Here is a 15,679-nt window from a genome sequence, read left to right as displayed (position 1 = left end):
ATAATGAATCACTTTGCTGTACACCTGAAACACTGTAAATCAACTATACTTCAATTTTTTAAATTAAATTTCATAAAAAAGAAATAGAAGAGAGAAAGTGAAGGGAAAAAATTACAAACAACCTAAGAGCCACTACAGAGAAGGTTGGAACAATTTTCCAATGAACGGAAGCAAGATAAATGTTCGACTTGAAAATGCTGGCCTAAGTATGCTTTTCCTTTAGTAGCTTATTTTGGGGGATTCTGTCTTTTGGTTTCAGTTTTTGCTTTTGCCAAAATTATCTCATGTAATTGACTCCCTTCCCTTTTTAAGGTCCATTATGCCTAACCATTTAAGTTAGCATATTCATGCAAATCAATGATTTTACCTCTAGGATATACTAAGAGTCAGTATACAATAATATCACATTAAATGCTCATTTAACTTATTTAAATTCGACTCTATGTTTTGTACAATAAAAACAAATTATTATAGATCATGGCCACTAACTAAGCCAACAGTATCATCTGGTTCTTTACATGAAATGGTCTAAAACTTGAGGAAAAAAAGGCTGTATTCAATATATTGTGCGGTTGTAGATCACACACAAATCCATATGTTCTGCTAATGAGCTGTTAGTAGATTCTAAAGGGAAATTTCTCTTCATCATCAGTATTTGGTAAACAGATGTGAAGTAATGCATTATAAAACACTGCTCTTTTCCCCCCTTCTTAATACTAAATCAAGTATCTTTTGGAATCTAACTCTCATTTAAGATGTAACTCACTGGGGGACTTCCCTGGTGGCGCAGCGGTTAAGAATCGGCCTGCCAGTGCAGGGGACACGGGTTCGATCTCTGGTCCGGGAAGATCCCACATGCCGCAGAGCAGCAAAGCCCATGCACCACAACTACTGAGCCTGCACTTTAGGGACCGTGTGTCGCAACTACTGAGCCCGAGTGCTGCAACTACCGAAGCCCACGTACCTGGAGCCCATGTTCCGCAACAAGAGAAGCCACCACAATGAGAAGCCCGTGCACTGCAATGAAGAATAGCCCCCGCTCTCCACAACTAGAGAAAGCCCGTGCGCAGCAACGAAGAACCAATGCAGCCAAAAAAAAAAAAAAAAAAAAAAGGCTTCCCTGGTGGCGCAGCTGTTGAGAGTCCGCCTGCCGATGCAGGGGACGCAGGTTTGTGCACCGGTCCGGGAGGATTCCGCGTGCCGCGGAGCGGCTGGGCCCGTGGGCCATGGCCGCTGAGCCTGCACGTCTGGAGCCTGTGCTCCACAACGGGAGAGGCCGCAGCAGTGAGAGGCCCACGTACCACACACACACACACACACACAAAAAGACGTAACTCACTGAACCACCAGAGCAAGAGAGAATGAAATAATAAGTGCTAGCATTTATCAAGCACTTAACTACGAGCCGAAAGCACTTAACTATGAGCCGAAACAACCAACTTATAAGAGCTTTACAAACATTATTCCATTTAATGCTTACAAAAACCTTACGATACAGGTACATCTCCAATATTACAGGTGAGGAAATTGAGCACAGAGAGGTTACTGATAACATCAAAATGAAGAACTTTCCTTGTATTTTCATAAAATGTTGTGCCCTGTAATTCCCTAATGAGTTACAGATATAAATGTGCATTTATACCACTTGGACTCAGTTTCCCCATAAGCCCTCAACTCAGAAATCCCTCTTGAATGCAAAGACTCTTCATGAAATTCTAGCCCTGCCTTTGCAAGTGCTCGTTAACAATGTGGTGATAGGAGGCGCAAAGCAGATGTCAGCACAGTTCTACAAATGAGGCCTAATTACAGCACTTCAGAGCAGAAGAGAAAAAGTCTGATTAGCTGACCCTCTTCTCACTCTTCTGTGTGCAGTGCAGAATCAAGACAAAAGAAAGTCTAAGGAAAAAGATGAAAGGATAGAATAGAAACAAGACCATAGACTGTCTTAGTTATCAAGGAGATGATTTCCAATTTTCTGAGCAATGCATTAGGCTTTACTCAAGCCAATGACGCGCTCACTAGGAAAACTGACCACTTAGAGTTAAGTTAGGGAAAACGCTTCTGTTTTTGCTATCACATGCAGGCAGGTCACTAGTGGAATAAGTGAAAACATAATGCTATTGTCTGCTCTTTATAAGCCATTTTCAAATGTTGGTGTGGGCTGCTTTAACAATATAATCAATACGAATCAGAAATTCTGTCTTAACTGAAATATTTGATGACAAAGGTAAAGTAATGCATTAAAAAACACTGGGTTTTTTCTCTCCCTTAATACTAAAAGCAATTATCTTTTCATTTTCCATAGAGATGAATGAAATCCCTGAACAGCTGATATTTAAGCTACAACAATTAAAGAGAAGTGAGTGGCTCTTCAAGTTTATAATTACGTATGCAAACTCAGCATCAAAATATTGTCTCTACATGAATGAATTTATCCATGAAACAGAAACAGACTCAGAGACATAGAGAACAGACTTGTGGTTGCCAAGGGGGAGGTGGGGTGGGGGAGGGAGGGATTGGGAGTTTGGAATTAGCAGATGCAAACTATTATATATAGAATGGATAAACAACAAGGTCCTACTGTATAGCACAGGGAACTATATTCAACCATGGGAACTATATTCAACCATGGGAAAAGAATATGAAAAAGAATATATATGTATATGTATATGTATAACTGAATCACTTTGCTGTATAGCAGAAACTAACAAAACATTGTAAATCAACTGTACTTCTATAAAATAAATTTAAAAATATATATATCCTCCATTTATGCAGTTCAGATGGCTACGTTTACAGGACTACAAAGACTGAATGCATCCTTCACAATAACAATACAGAAATATCCCATCACAGCAGATGCAGAATCTATTATCATGTCACCCAGGTCCATTCCATTGTTCAAACACATCTATCATCAGACACTGAACTGCCTCACGCAATGCTAGTTTAAATTTAGCTCTCACAGTAGTCCCATTACAAAATGCCTGCAGACACCCATCCAAATATTTGACCCCAATTTGTTTTAAATAAAGCCTTTTGTATATGTCATACATGTACTGATCGAAAGCAAAGTCAGTACTATACCTGGTTATTTCTTCTTTAAGCTTACATGGATCTTCGGCATAGAATTTAATACCAAAATACAAAGTATACGGAGGTCCAGCTAAAAATAAGAAATAGAAATTAAATTTCACATTATAAATTAGTCAAAGTAGTAGTGTAATATTACACAACTGCTAAAAATTACACTCAGCAAAAATATTTGCAAACCATATACTGGATAAGGGGTTAATATCCAAAATATATGAGGAACTTATACAACTCAATAGCAAAAAACCAAATAACCCAATTACAATAATGGAACGTAAATAAACATTTTTCCAAAGAAGACATTCAAATGGCCAAAAGATACATGAAAAGATATTCAACATGGCTAATCATCAGGAAAATGCAAATCAAAACCACAGTGAGATGCCAACCTCACAGCTACAAGAAGGGCTATTGTCAAAAAGACAAAAGTGGGGCTTCCCTGGTGGCGCAGTGGCTGAGAGTCCGCCTGCCGATGCAGGGGACACGGGTTCGTGCCCCAGTCCAGGAGGATCCCACATGCCGCGGAGCGGCTGGGCCCGTGAGCCATGGCCGCTGAGCCTGCACGTCCGGAGCCTGTGCTCCGCAATGGGAGAGGCCACAACAGTGAGAGGCCCGTGTACCGCAAAAAAAAAAAAAAAAAAAAAGACAAAAGTGTTGATGAGGATGTGGAGAAAGGGGAAGCCTTGTGCACTGTTGGTGTGATGGAAATTGATCAAACCATTAGGGAAAACAGTATGGAAGTTCCTCAGAAAGTTAAAAACAGAGCTACCATATGAGCCAACAATCCCACTACTGGGTATTTATCCAAAGGAAATGAAATCAGGATCTCCAAGAGATGTATGCACCCCCATTTTCACTGCAACATTATTTACAAAAGCCAAGACATGGAAACAACCTATCTGTAGATGAATGTGCACAAAGAAATGGGATATACATACACAATGTAATATTATTCAGCCATGAAAAGAAGGAAATCCTCCCATTTGTGACAACATGGATGAACCTGGAGAACATTAAGCTATGTGCAACAAGCCAGACACAAAAAAACAAATACTGCCTGATCTCACTTATATGTGGAATCTAGAACAGTCACATGCCTAAGTGCAGAGAGTAGAATGGTGGCTGCCCAGGGCCAGGAGGAGGGAGACATGGGAAGCTGTCAGTCAAACAGTAAAAAGTGTCAGTTATGCAAGATGAATGAGTTCTGGTGACTTAATGTAGAGTTTGGGGACGATAGTTGACTATTGTATACTACTACTGTATTCCATACTTGAAATTGGCTAAGAGGATAGATCTTAATTTAAATCTTCTCACCCCACGCCCACCCCGGTAACTATGCCGAGGTTATAGATAAATTATTTAGCTTGATGTGGTACTCTTTTCACAATGTATACGTCTGTCAAAACATCAAGTTGTACACCTTAAATATATACAAATTTTTTATGTCAAAGATACCTCAACAAAGTTGTTTAAAAAATTACACTCACCAAGAATTTCTAAAGACAGAAAATGCAAAATGAAAAAACAAGGGTTCAGAATTGGGCAATAGTAAGGCTTCAACTATGTAGTTATCTATGTAGTATGGGTCTATGTGCTCATAAACACAAGAAAAAAGACAGGACCAAATACATTAGAACATTGCCAGTTCTTTTCATCTCTGGTTAGTGAGATAAGCACAAGTTTTATTTATTTCTAATTTTTCCATTTTTCACATTTTCTACAACATATGTATTTTTCATAATGAGGAAAGATTACTGATAAACAAAATGAATAGTTTTAAAAACCACCTAAGTATTTCAAAAAGTACCCCCCAAATCTGCAAAATGGTGGAAACAATTTAAATGCTCAGCAGCAGGTGGACCATTTAAGTCAACCACAGGACATACACAGGGTACCATTCAACCGTTTAAATGGGCAGAGGGGAACTTTATGTACTGATGGGAAAAGATCACCAAGCTCTATTTCTGACTGCAGAAATATGACTCCTTCTGTGTGTAAAAGAAAGTTATCTGTTAAAATATGGGCCCACACCCCAACAGAAGAATGCATAAGAAATTACCAAGAGTGGTAAACTTTGGGAAGAGGGGCTGTAAACTTTTTTTGCCCAGCTTTATTGAGGTATAATTGACAAATTAAATTATAAGATATTTAAAAGTATACATTGTGAAAGCATTTCTCCCCAGCAAGTTAATTAACACATCCATCCCCTCACATACTAACTTTTCCTTTCAGTGAGAACATTTAAATTCTACTTTTAGCAAAACTGATAAGTCAGAAATTTCTTATCATGTATATCTCTTACCATTTAAAAACAAAATTATCAGTGAGGCTATGTGGTAGGATTAGGAGCAATATCTGTTTCATTCTTAAACTTTTCTGAATCTAAAAATATGTTCTTACATATTTAAGAACACATTTCTCATCTCAGTCATTTACCACACACAGAAGAACTACATGCACAAATACCAAATATATGTGAAACAAAATCTGGAACTGTACCTGGGAAAATATAAAATATAATTAAACACTCATACTGTGCAAGAGGACACAAGCCCCTTCGTTTGCCAGCCACATTATATTTTCACTAGAAATATTTCTACTTCAGAAGGTACAAATATAACCTGCACTGTTTCCAAAACTGCATACTTCTGAGCAATGTGGTAACTAGATCTTATATTAAATCTGTTTTAAAATGGATTTGTTACCTGGTGCACCAATCGGTGGTCATAGTTTCTAATTATTTTATCCAACAAAAGCTCTCCCACACAAATAAAAAAGATATGAAACAGGCACCTGTGTAAAAATACTTCCACCCACACACTGTTATCCCAAGTCTCTGATACTGTATAACAGACATACAGTTTATTTTCATTTTTAACTAAGTAAATAAAGTCACAAATTTAGAAGCTGGGGAGAGGAAGTTACATAGAACAACAGATAACAAAGCCATAATGAACTTACAATATATGAACTATGTTATTATTTATTATTATGACACACAAGCTATGTGTATAAAACCCCTGTTCCTGGCACACAGAAGACAAGCAACACTAGGGCCTCGTCCTGCTCCCCTAAGCTATGCCTTCCTGTGTAAGGCACACCTTAGGCTGGAGCTTTTTTAGAAACTAAATTTTAAAAGAAACTTTGTTACAATTTACGGTTAGAGTTGATTCCATATGTCCGAGTTCTATGTTTCCTTATTTTATTTCTGACAAACAGACCTCTACCCCTGAACACAGATGTCAAGGAGGCACTGACTGTTAAGTATTTAGAAAAGCCAGGAAGTCCACCCGCTGCTGATCTGTGCCAATCAAACTCTGTGTTACTGAGCAGATGGGTCTACCTGCACCTGCAGGACACCAGGGCTGGCATCTGGGGGCAGAAGGAGCACAGATGCTGCTGAGATGGTGCACAAAGGGAGAAAGGCCTTGTCCAGACTCCAGAGCTGCTTTTATTCTCTGGAACATGACAGATTGCACCCTATTGACCAAGCCTAGATAGTTGAAATGTATTTAGTGATGAGCAGTTAAACAGAAGTTTGAAAAATATATAATGAAAAACATTGTTTGGACTAATTTTCTTTAAGGACTTTTGGCCCAAATCAGCCCTCCCTTTCCCACTTACATACAAAATGTCTGGTATCCAAATATATAAATTACTATTCGACTGTATTTGATAATGTGCAAAAATGTTTCCTAAACATCTGATTCCCAACAAGCATCTGGTAACATATGCAAGGCAGGAAAAGCTCCAAGGAGGTAAAGCAACTCGTCCAAGATCCCAATGATGAGAACCACGTTTGCTAGTACTTAGAGTTCAGTGCCTGCTGGCCACTATTGCATACAGGCTCGCAGGGAAAATATTATAACACCTTTAGAGCAAGCAAATACTTCATCTACACATCACCGTTTTATAGATCAATCAAAGGCTAGAGAAATGGAGATTTTGGAGCAAGGATATGTCTACCCAGGTATTTTTTGGCTTCCTAGCCTAAGACTGACTATAAATATCAGGTGCTGATGAAGTAAACTCCTAGATTATCACCTTGATCTATGTCTTTCCACAGAGTCTACCTTTAAGAAATCCTTATGTAAAGTAAGTTAATGTTGTTTTACTCTAGCAAAATAGAAGCCAGAAACTGGGAATCCTCTAATCTACCTTTTGTGAAGACTAATTTCAAGGCCTTTAATGATAATAGTCTCCCATTAGCTCAGGATAACTAAATCATAATGCACCTATGAGAATCCTGACGACTAGCAAATATTCTGTCCTTTTTACAGATATTCCTTCTGACTTATCTGCTGGAAGATGTGAGAGCCATTCTCCCTCATTAATTATCAAACTATCTTATGAGATAAAAAATTATGCATTATTCACTTACATAACTTTTCTTCAATTGTAATATCAGCATTTTATTCTTCCTGTACGTCAAATTTTTAATAGGATGACATTTATTTAGGATGAGAAAGTAATTGCATTACAGATTATAGATATTAAACATAATATTTCATGCCATGTAATGAAATAGATACTTCAAATGCTCTTAGGAACACTTGAATAATACACCTTAAATAAAATAATTTCTATTTTTCTTCATCATTTGGGTAGAAATCTCAACTTTTTTCTTATAAAAAACCTTTGCATTTGTTTTAAAATAACAATTCCTGAAATTTTTGGACTGGTATTTTTTTTATTTTTTTATACAGCAGGTTCTTATTAGTCATCCATTTTATACACATCAGTGTATACATGTCAATCCCAATCGCCCAATTCATCACACCACCACCCTCACCACCACACGCCCCCGCTGCTTTCCACGCTTGGTGTCCATACGTTTGTTCTCTACATCTGTGTCTCTCTTTCTGCCCTGCAAACTGGTTCATCTGTACCATTTTTCTAGTTGAACTGGTAATAAAATAAGTGGTTCAAATGGACAAGATAGATATTTACTGTATTTATTATTATACCTGAATATTTTGGAAAAGTGCAGATTTCTAGATCCCAAGGGATGAGACTTGTTAAACTGGAGTGCCTACCATTCACACGAGGATACCTCTTGGAAGTTTTCTGCATTCACATCTAATCACATGAACCTCCTGCTTCCCCTCAGCCTTTAGTGGGCAGTTTGCTCACTCAAGAAGCACGTGGTATTAGAAGTCAGAAGGTCAGGACTTCAGTCATCCCTCTGCTGTCAAGCAGCGTCTCATCCATGGCAGGTCATAAGCTGTTTCTGATTAGGATTTACTCCTGTGTAGGCTGAGTAGGCAGAACTTGATGATGTCTAAGGTATATATTTTGAGGCCTCCAGCCCCATCTTTGAAACCTGTTGCCCACTCCCATCCAGAATGCTGGCCCCTAGCGGCTATGTTTGCACTGACCTTGCAAAAAGCCTAGACATAGCTGACAGGACTGAAGTGAGCTACTGACTCAAACTGGGCTGGTCCGACACCCGCCCTAGAATTCGGAATTGCAATTTAGAGACAGTCAGTGCACTTCTACCTGTGGCTAGAGCTGTAACTTGGAAACTGAGGAGGCTTAAAGAGAGCCAGGCCACAGACAGAAACAAAAATGATGCTGATGTTCAGAGAAACAGTACTCACTGAGTCCCTGACTGTTCGTTCTGCAGTTCTTAGCTCCCAGTTCCTTTCTGAGGCACAGCTCGGTTCCTGCCCTTGGGGTCCGTAAAGCATCATGTGACCCATTTTACCACAGGGAGTGAGCCAATACACATGGAAAGTACAGAATCAGAATGGGGGTAAGAGAGGCCAGAAGAATCCACTAGATCTTATTAGCAATAATTTGTACATTAAAGCAAAATGGTCTAATGATACAGTTTCAGTTTGGGAAGATGGAAAACATTTTGGAGATGGACAGTGGTAATGGTTGCATAACAATGTGAACGTACTTAACGTTGCTGAATTTTACACCCCCAAGTGGTCAAAGTGGTCCACCTTATGTTATATACCGATATTTTACCATAATTTTAATAAAGACGATTTAAAAATAACTACTGTTCTGCATACTTAAGGGCTGCAAGTGTGTGTGCACATGCACATTTATAAATAAAAACTTGGGTTATGGAAATTAACGTTAATGAATATAACCTTAATTAGACTCTGAGTCACCTAGTAAGATGCACATTGATAAAATTAAAACCAAAACAGATGGGTCCTTTCTGAAGCCACAGCAATCTTCCGACTCAGCCAACTGAATAATGTGAAGGGCAAGACCACTCCTTAACCCAAGAAACCCAAGCACTTTAAAAGGTCGGATGTCCACCTCTTTTTCAAACCAGTGCCTCTCTGCCTTTTCTGTCTGAAGGTGAAATTTTAAAGACAGTGGAAAAGTCACAGACAAAAGTCCCGGCCAGGTGCACACAAAATCCAAATTCAATACTCAGATCCACTCAGGGTCTTTATCTACACAAATCTAACCAGAGTTTGCAGAGACCTGGCGACGTACAAACACCCATCTCCATATTCTGGCACTCAAGTGCTAATATTCACCTACGTAGTATTAAAGCCTATTTCTGCACCCATCTAATCATGGACATTATATTATTTTCAAATTTGAACAAAGTTAAAATCAAATACCTACTGTTGATCAGTTCTTTGTGTTCAGCTAGGGTTTTCGCAGGATCCAGCCAATACTGTGTGAGGAAGAAAAGGGTAATTACAGAAATTAGTTGCTTTTCATTGGCCTTTGCTTCAAGAGTATTTGGAAAGTGTTATTTTTTTAAATAACATTTAAATAATAAGTAAAACATTTCATTTATGATATATACACATAAACTTACATAAGAGTTTTCTGCTGCTAGGACATTAAAAGAAAAGAAAAATGTCAACGTTTGGAGAGAAGCAGAGAAGAGAAACAGGAGAGAGCCCATGCTGGGTTCTTAGTTGAATTCTCGTACTGGTTATAAGATCAGTAACATCAAGATGCTAGTGAGTGAACTTCTTACCGCCTCTGGTGGGAAAACAACGGCTGCAGAGAATGCCCCCCAATCTCTTTCCAGAGTCCCTATAACAATTCCCCTACAGACATGTCTACCCCTAAAATGTCTTTACTCTTTTCATATCCAGTCCCATCCCTTACAGGTATTGCTGCTAGATGTAAGGAAGAAAGCAACCAAATCAAATCACATCCTCATTAAGTAATCCAGGAGAGGTGGCTCAGCACAGTGACTGAAGGTTCGAGTCCCACAGCAGACCGGTCTGGATTCTGTCCTGGCTCTCCCCTCATTATCACCATGTAGCTTGGAACCAGTTACTGGACCTCTCTCTCTGAACCTTCTTCGTAGGCTTGCTAGGAGGATTAAATCAACTAAGTCATGCAAAGTCTTCAGAATAGCCCCTGGCTCACGCTAAGCATGCAACACATGCTAGTGATGATTATTATTAAGGTATGATGGTCATTCTTAATAAGTGCCATTAGCCAGTCTAAGGTACTTGCTTATTAATTCAAATTAATTTTTGATGAACAGAATTTTAGACAGTGATGGGAGAATTGGGGGCTCTGTGGAGAGGCCCTCCTTTAAATCTCACCTTTGTGAAATAAAATCACTGAAAGAAAAAGAAACAAGCCTTCTGCCTCATCTTCACGTGGAGGAAGCACAGGGGAGAAGCAAACCAAGTACAAAGGGGACACCCGGGGCTCCCATAGAAGCACACAGTCGAAGGGATTCCACTGCCTGGAAAGTCGGGGGTGGTGGGCAAGGTGGAAACTTTACCCTGCTGTTCTGGCCAAATGCTGGAGATTCCAAGGGCTGAGGTAACCAGTTTCCATTTTCTCATGTTCCCAGATGAAGAAGGAGCAATTCTCATAGCAGGGAGGTAGGAGCTGGTCCACCTTGAGCCACTTCATTCCTAGCACTCTTGTGTTTGTCCTGGTGAAATCATTCACACTCTCCTGACCACACTGGGTCAAGAATCACAAGCCACAAAAGGAGTCTAAGAGAACCTTCCTGCCCAGCTTCCCTTTCCCTGCCCCTCCACTAAGGGCAGAAATGCTTGCTCTGCTATATAACGGTAGCAGTAATTATAAATAGTAATTATAATATTTTACATAATCCCCTTACCTTTTATTCCTAATTACATATAAAAATCATTCATCCTAAATGTATGTCATAATCATTTTATTGTAAGATTTTATTACAATACTTAACTCTATTCATGTACACATAATCTTCACTATTTGCCACTCCTAGAGCAGTTTCAGATTTTCCAACTTTTTCAAAAGGTAACCAATATAAACGGGTAGCAACTTATGACACAATGTTCATTATTCCGCTCCTTATCACGTCTCAATTTTTGAAGGTCTAGAAACACTCACTTTTAAAGTAAAAAAGATACATTTGAAGAAGAGGCCATAATCAGTGAACTGCTTTTGAAGCCCACAATGGCTAAAGATGTGGCTTTGGTGTTAAAATAAATGGCTCCCAGGGAAACACTGATTCATTCAAATCAAGTAAAATCAATTCAAATGCTCAGCTGTGTGTTGGACACAGAGCAGACCCTTTCCTCTAGGTATATAAAGCTATGGCTGCTTCCCACAAAATGGAAACATTAGGTGGGTGGACTGTTTCTTGCAATTCATGTTAAACAAAAGGGTTTGACTATCCCTGGATGTTTCAAGTAAGATAAAACCAAGGAAAACACACCCAACCATAAACACTTGCATCAGGTTTCTATTGCTGCCATAACAAGTTATCACAAATGTAGAGGCTTACGCCACCCATTTATTAACTCCAAGGTCTGCAGATGAGTTGGTTTCTTTGTTCTAGGTTTCCCAAGGCCAAAATCAAGATGTCAGCTGGCTGGAGTCCTGGAGGGTTATTTGGGGAGGAGACCCTACCCACAAGAGCACTTTTGGGAGGAGACTTGGAGTTGGGCCATGAGAGGCCTTCCCAGTTTTCTCCAGATGTCAAGGCACGCATAATACTAGGCCTTACACTGCACTAAGTGCTTGGGGCAAGAAAGGAGGGGAGGGAAGAGGCCTCTGGTCTTCCTCCTCTGTCTAATCTCATCTTGAAACTAGTAAAAGACAGAAATTGCAAGAGAGTTTCCTTTTAACATCATCATCTCCCCCCAAAACAAACTTTACAAACATTTTCCTCAAACCAAATCCTTGTCTGTCTGTTTTCCCCTCCAGAATGATTTCCAGTCATTAAAAAGCCAGGTAAAGAAAACAAGAAGGACATTTTAAACTAAATGTAACGGAAAAGACTGGTTAATCTCTTAAAATTTTTCACCTAATGATAGTCTGTACACTTTTAAAATAAATCTTTCCTTGAGAGCAATCAGATTTGTGAGGTGAAAAAGTATAATGAAGTTTCTGAGATGAGTTAGAAATTACAATTTTGCAGCAAAAAAGGAAGAGTCAAGACTCAGCCAAAGGCTGCTCACTGCACATTAGATACGCTAAATATCAATCCAGCGCTTGCCGCGCACGCATTGCATTTGATCTAAATGGAAACCAGGGGTTACAGAGGTCAGACAATGATAAATGCCCCAGAACGTACATAATAAAACACGAGCCACCAGGTTCCATAAGCTAGCATTTAAAATGTAAAACCCACTTACGCTCAACCAAAGGAAAGAAATGACCTTGGAACCAAAGCAGCCATCCCATGATGACACTTGTCACCACACATTATCAACAAGCAATCAAACACAGCACATGTGTGATCACCATGAAACACATCAGGCAGCTGCTCCATCACCAGTGAGAAAAAAGGGCACAGAATTTGCCAATGAACACAGCATCCCAGTTTCAGTTTTAGGGTCTACATTCAGAATATTCACCTATATCCAGAATGGATGTAGGCTCTAAAACTGTGATACCATTCATTCACTTAACATTTGTGGAATACCCACTACATATATTCTTTATATGTCATGTCAGATCTTGTCTTGGGGAGTGTAGGAAAACACAAACGACTGAAACTTTTCCCTAACCGTGGGGCACCCACAGTTTACCAGACACAGAGTTGAAATATAATGTGGTGAGATGATCACGTGTATAAGATGAATGCATATGAGACAAAAAGATGATGTAAAAAGAAAATGAGCTCTTCAGGGTAAGTACAGGAAGGCATCATTGAAGAGAAAACCTTTGAACAGCATGCTCGCAAATAAAAAAACTTTCCCAAAATAGAAATGGAGAACACAGCCCTAAGTTTTTATAAGAATGATATCTAACAGCTCCACTGCTCTTAAAGCTAATGGATCCATTTTTAAGTAACAACATAGAACACAATACTCCAAGTCCTTTATAGCTGAGGACTTCCTGAAATCAGTGCTACCTGATAACTAGTAACTGTGCAGCTAAGAAATCAATGTTCCTGAAGGACTTCCAGAAAAAGAAGACCTGAAGGACTTCCAGAAGCAATGTCCCATTCAGTCTTCCCATCTGTCCTGGGTTGGGGGAAAGAGAGAAGCAGAGAGCTGAGCAGTGGTCACTGGTGCTGGGCTACAGAACAGCTTTCCTGAACTGCGCTTGCTACCTAGACAGCCACGAGGAGAGACAGCCCCCATCTCTCTCATCATCTCTCAACATTCAAGCTGTTCAGTCTCCAGGAAAATCTTTCCATCTTGCCCCCTTCCTGTCCCCCATCTCCTCTCTCTCTCCTATTTCAAACTTATATCCTATAGTTCTGTATATCCTCACAAGCTGAATTAGATCCTATTTTGCAGGAAGATAAGGTGACAATTAACCAAAACAGACCCTGCTCTCTCATCCTGATTTCTACAGTGGGCTTCCTAACACAGGAGAATGTTAACAAACTGTAACTCCAATACCCAATCACTGAGGAGTCAAGATGACAAGCCCTCCTTGGCAATGACTCTTTGCCAGGGTGCAGGAGTCCAGTAGTTAGGGGGCCTTACCTCTTCAGTCCTGTCAATCTTAATAATGGCATTTATGCAACCCGAAGAGAAATGACAGATGGGCACAAGTTTCTTCTTACTCTCTGACAGTCTTGGCTAAATGCCCTGAGCGTCTTTTATCCACCTTGGCTGATCATGTCTCGATTTCATCAACTTCCTAGGTAACAGTCTCAAAATTAGATTTTAAAACTCTAACGCTGTCCAGTAAACCAATATCCTAATCTTCAAAAGATATGTATTAAATTCAGGGTCCAACCTTCCATTTGTCAACTGTTCTTTTGGAGTCTCCTAGAGCTCTAATAGTAGAATAAGCCCTAAAACATCTTACATAAAGCATGGACAGCATCAAATAAAAAGAGCTTTGCTGCATCTTATTTAACACTGAGTATAATTCTGACTCGCCTTTGGAGAATTTAAGAATACCACAATGATATTTAATAATGTTTCCTCTAGATCAAAAAAAAAAGACTTTAAAAGCACACAGTCTTCATCAATATAACAAAATAACTTCTTGATCTAAGGGAGTATGAAAAGTTGACAATCTGTAAGTGACAATGGAGCCAAAAAGATCTCAAAAAAGGATACTACGGCTCATTCCTGCAGAGTTCTAGGACTTGACATAATTTGCACATAGGTTCCCAGAAATCCAGGACTATGATGATAGCTATTTGTACTTTGTCCACACTCATTTTCCAGTGTCCCTGTATAGACACATCTCAGGCCCTCTATGCAACATTCACAGGACGTGGTTTTAATTTGCTCCTTGGTATCAATCACAGAAGCCTTAGGACCTCAGGTAAAACCACCATCACAGAGCTAACTCACAGCAGGGACAGAAACCAGGGCTTGCCATTAGGCCATCACTGAGGGAAGTGTGTGTGTGGGGGGGTGGTAACTGGGCCCCATTTTTTTCAACAAAAGTGGATTCCAATTAATTACTGTTGGACCATCTGGCTCCTCAAGAAGTGTCACTGGCCCGAGGGACTATTCCTCAGTTCTTTCACATGGACCCTGGCACCACCTAAGACCTAGAGAAGTAACAACAGTAACAGCTAATGCTTATTAAATGCTTACCATGTGCCAGGCACTGTTGAAGACTTTACATTCATTCACTCATTTAGTCCTCTTAATAACTCGATGAATTAGGAACTGCTATAATTACCATTTGACAAATGAGGAAACTGAACCACTGATTAAACAACTTGCCCCAAAATACAGAACAGCAGGTCCAAGGAACTGCAGCCCTTTCCATCTTACATTCAAACCAAGCCATTCTCAAGAATATTGTCCTAATAGGAAGGCACAATCTCAATTTCAAGATTTATACATTCAACTCACTACCAACTCCTCTTTTCCAAGCTCACCCCTGCTAATATTCTGATTCCACCAGGATACACAAGTCAGAGATCCTACTACCTTTTCACCGTCTCTCTTCCCTGTCCCAACCCATGTCCTCACTTTGCTCACGATCCGTTATCTTCATTCACTCGCAGTTATCGTCAGTTCCCTTGAACAATCTTCCCTCCATGATATCCACTGAAAAAAACACCCGCCAACTCTCTGCCTTCTCCATGCCAAAACCTGAGAGGCTGACCATGACTGGAGACTCAAATTGTACAATCACAGATGCGCTCACTTTAAAGTCATTATCAGTAACCCAAGGGAACCCTTGGTACCACCCAGAATCCTACAATATTTTA

The 15,679-nt window shown here is 39.6% G+C and overlaps 1 protein-coding gene across 2 annotated transcripts in view; it reads right to left on the bottom strand.

Annotated features, from left to right (window-relative positions):
• Nucleotides 1-15,679, bottom strand: part of EPB41L4A (erythrocyte membrane protein band 4.1 like 4A) — a 259,311-nt gene that overhangs the window by 115,395 nt on the left and 128,237 nt on the right. For both annotated transcript variants that reach the window (XM_029216795.1, XM_029216794.1), the window contains exons 4-5: nucleotides 9,691-9,742; nucleotides 3,088-3,166 (exon numbers count right to left, since the gene is read on the bottom strand). In XM_029216795.1, coding sequence (XP_029072628.1) covers nucleotides 3,088-3,166; nucleotides 9,691-9,742 — 131 coding nt within the window. The remainder of the gene's footprint in view (nucleotides 1-3,087; nucleotides 3,167-9,690; nucleotides 9,743-15,679) is intronic.

The sequence above is a fragment of the Monodon monoceros genome, unplaced genomic scaffold (genome assembly GCF_005190385.1).
Source record: "Monodon monoceros isolate NGI ecotype Baffin Bay Population unplaced genomic scaffold, NGI_Narwhal_1 Super_Scaffold_12, whole genome shotgun sequence".
NCBI classification, from domain to species: Eukaryota; Metazoa; Chordata; class Mammalia; order Artiodactyla; family Monodontidae; genus Monodon; species Monodon monoceros.
The sequence above is the reverse complement of the archived record's forward strand: the minus strand, read 5'-3'. Positions and strand labels throughout refer to the sequence as shown.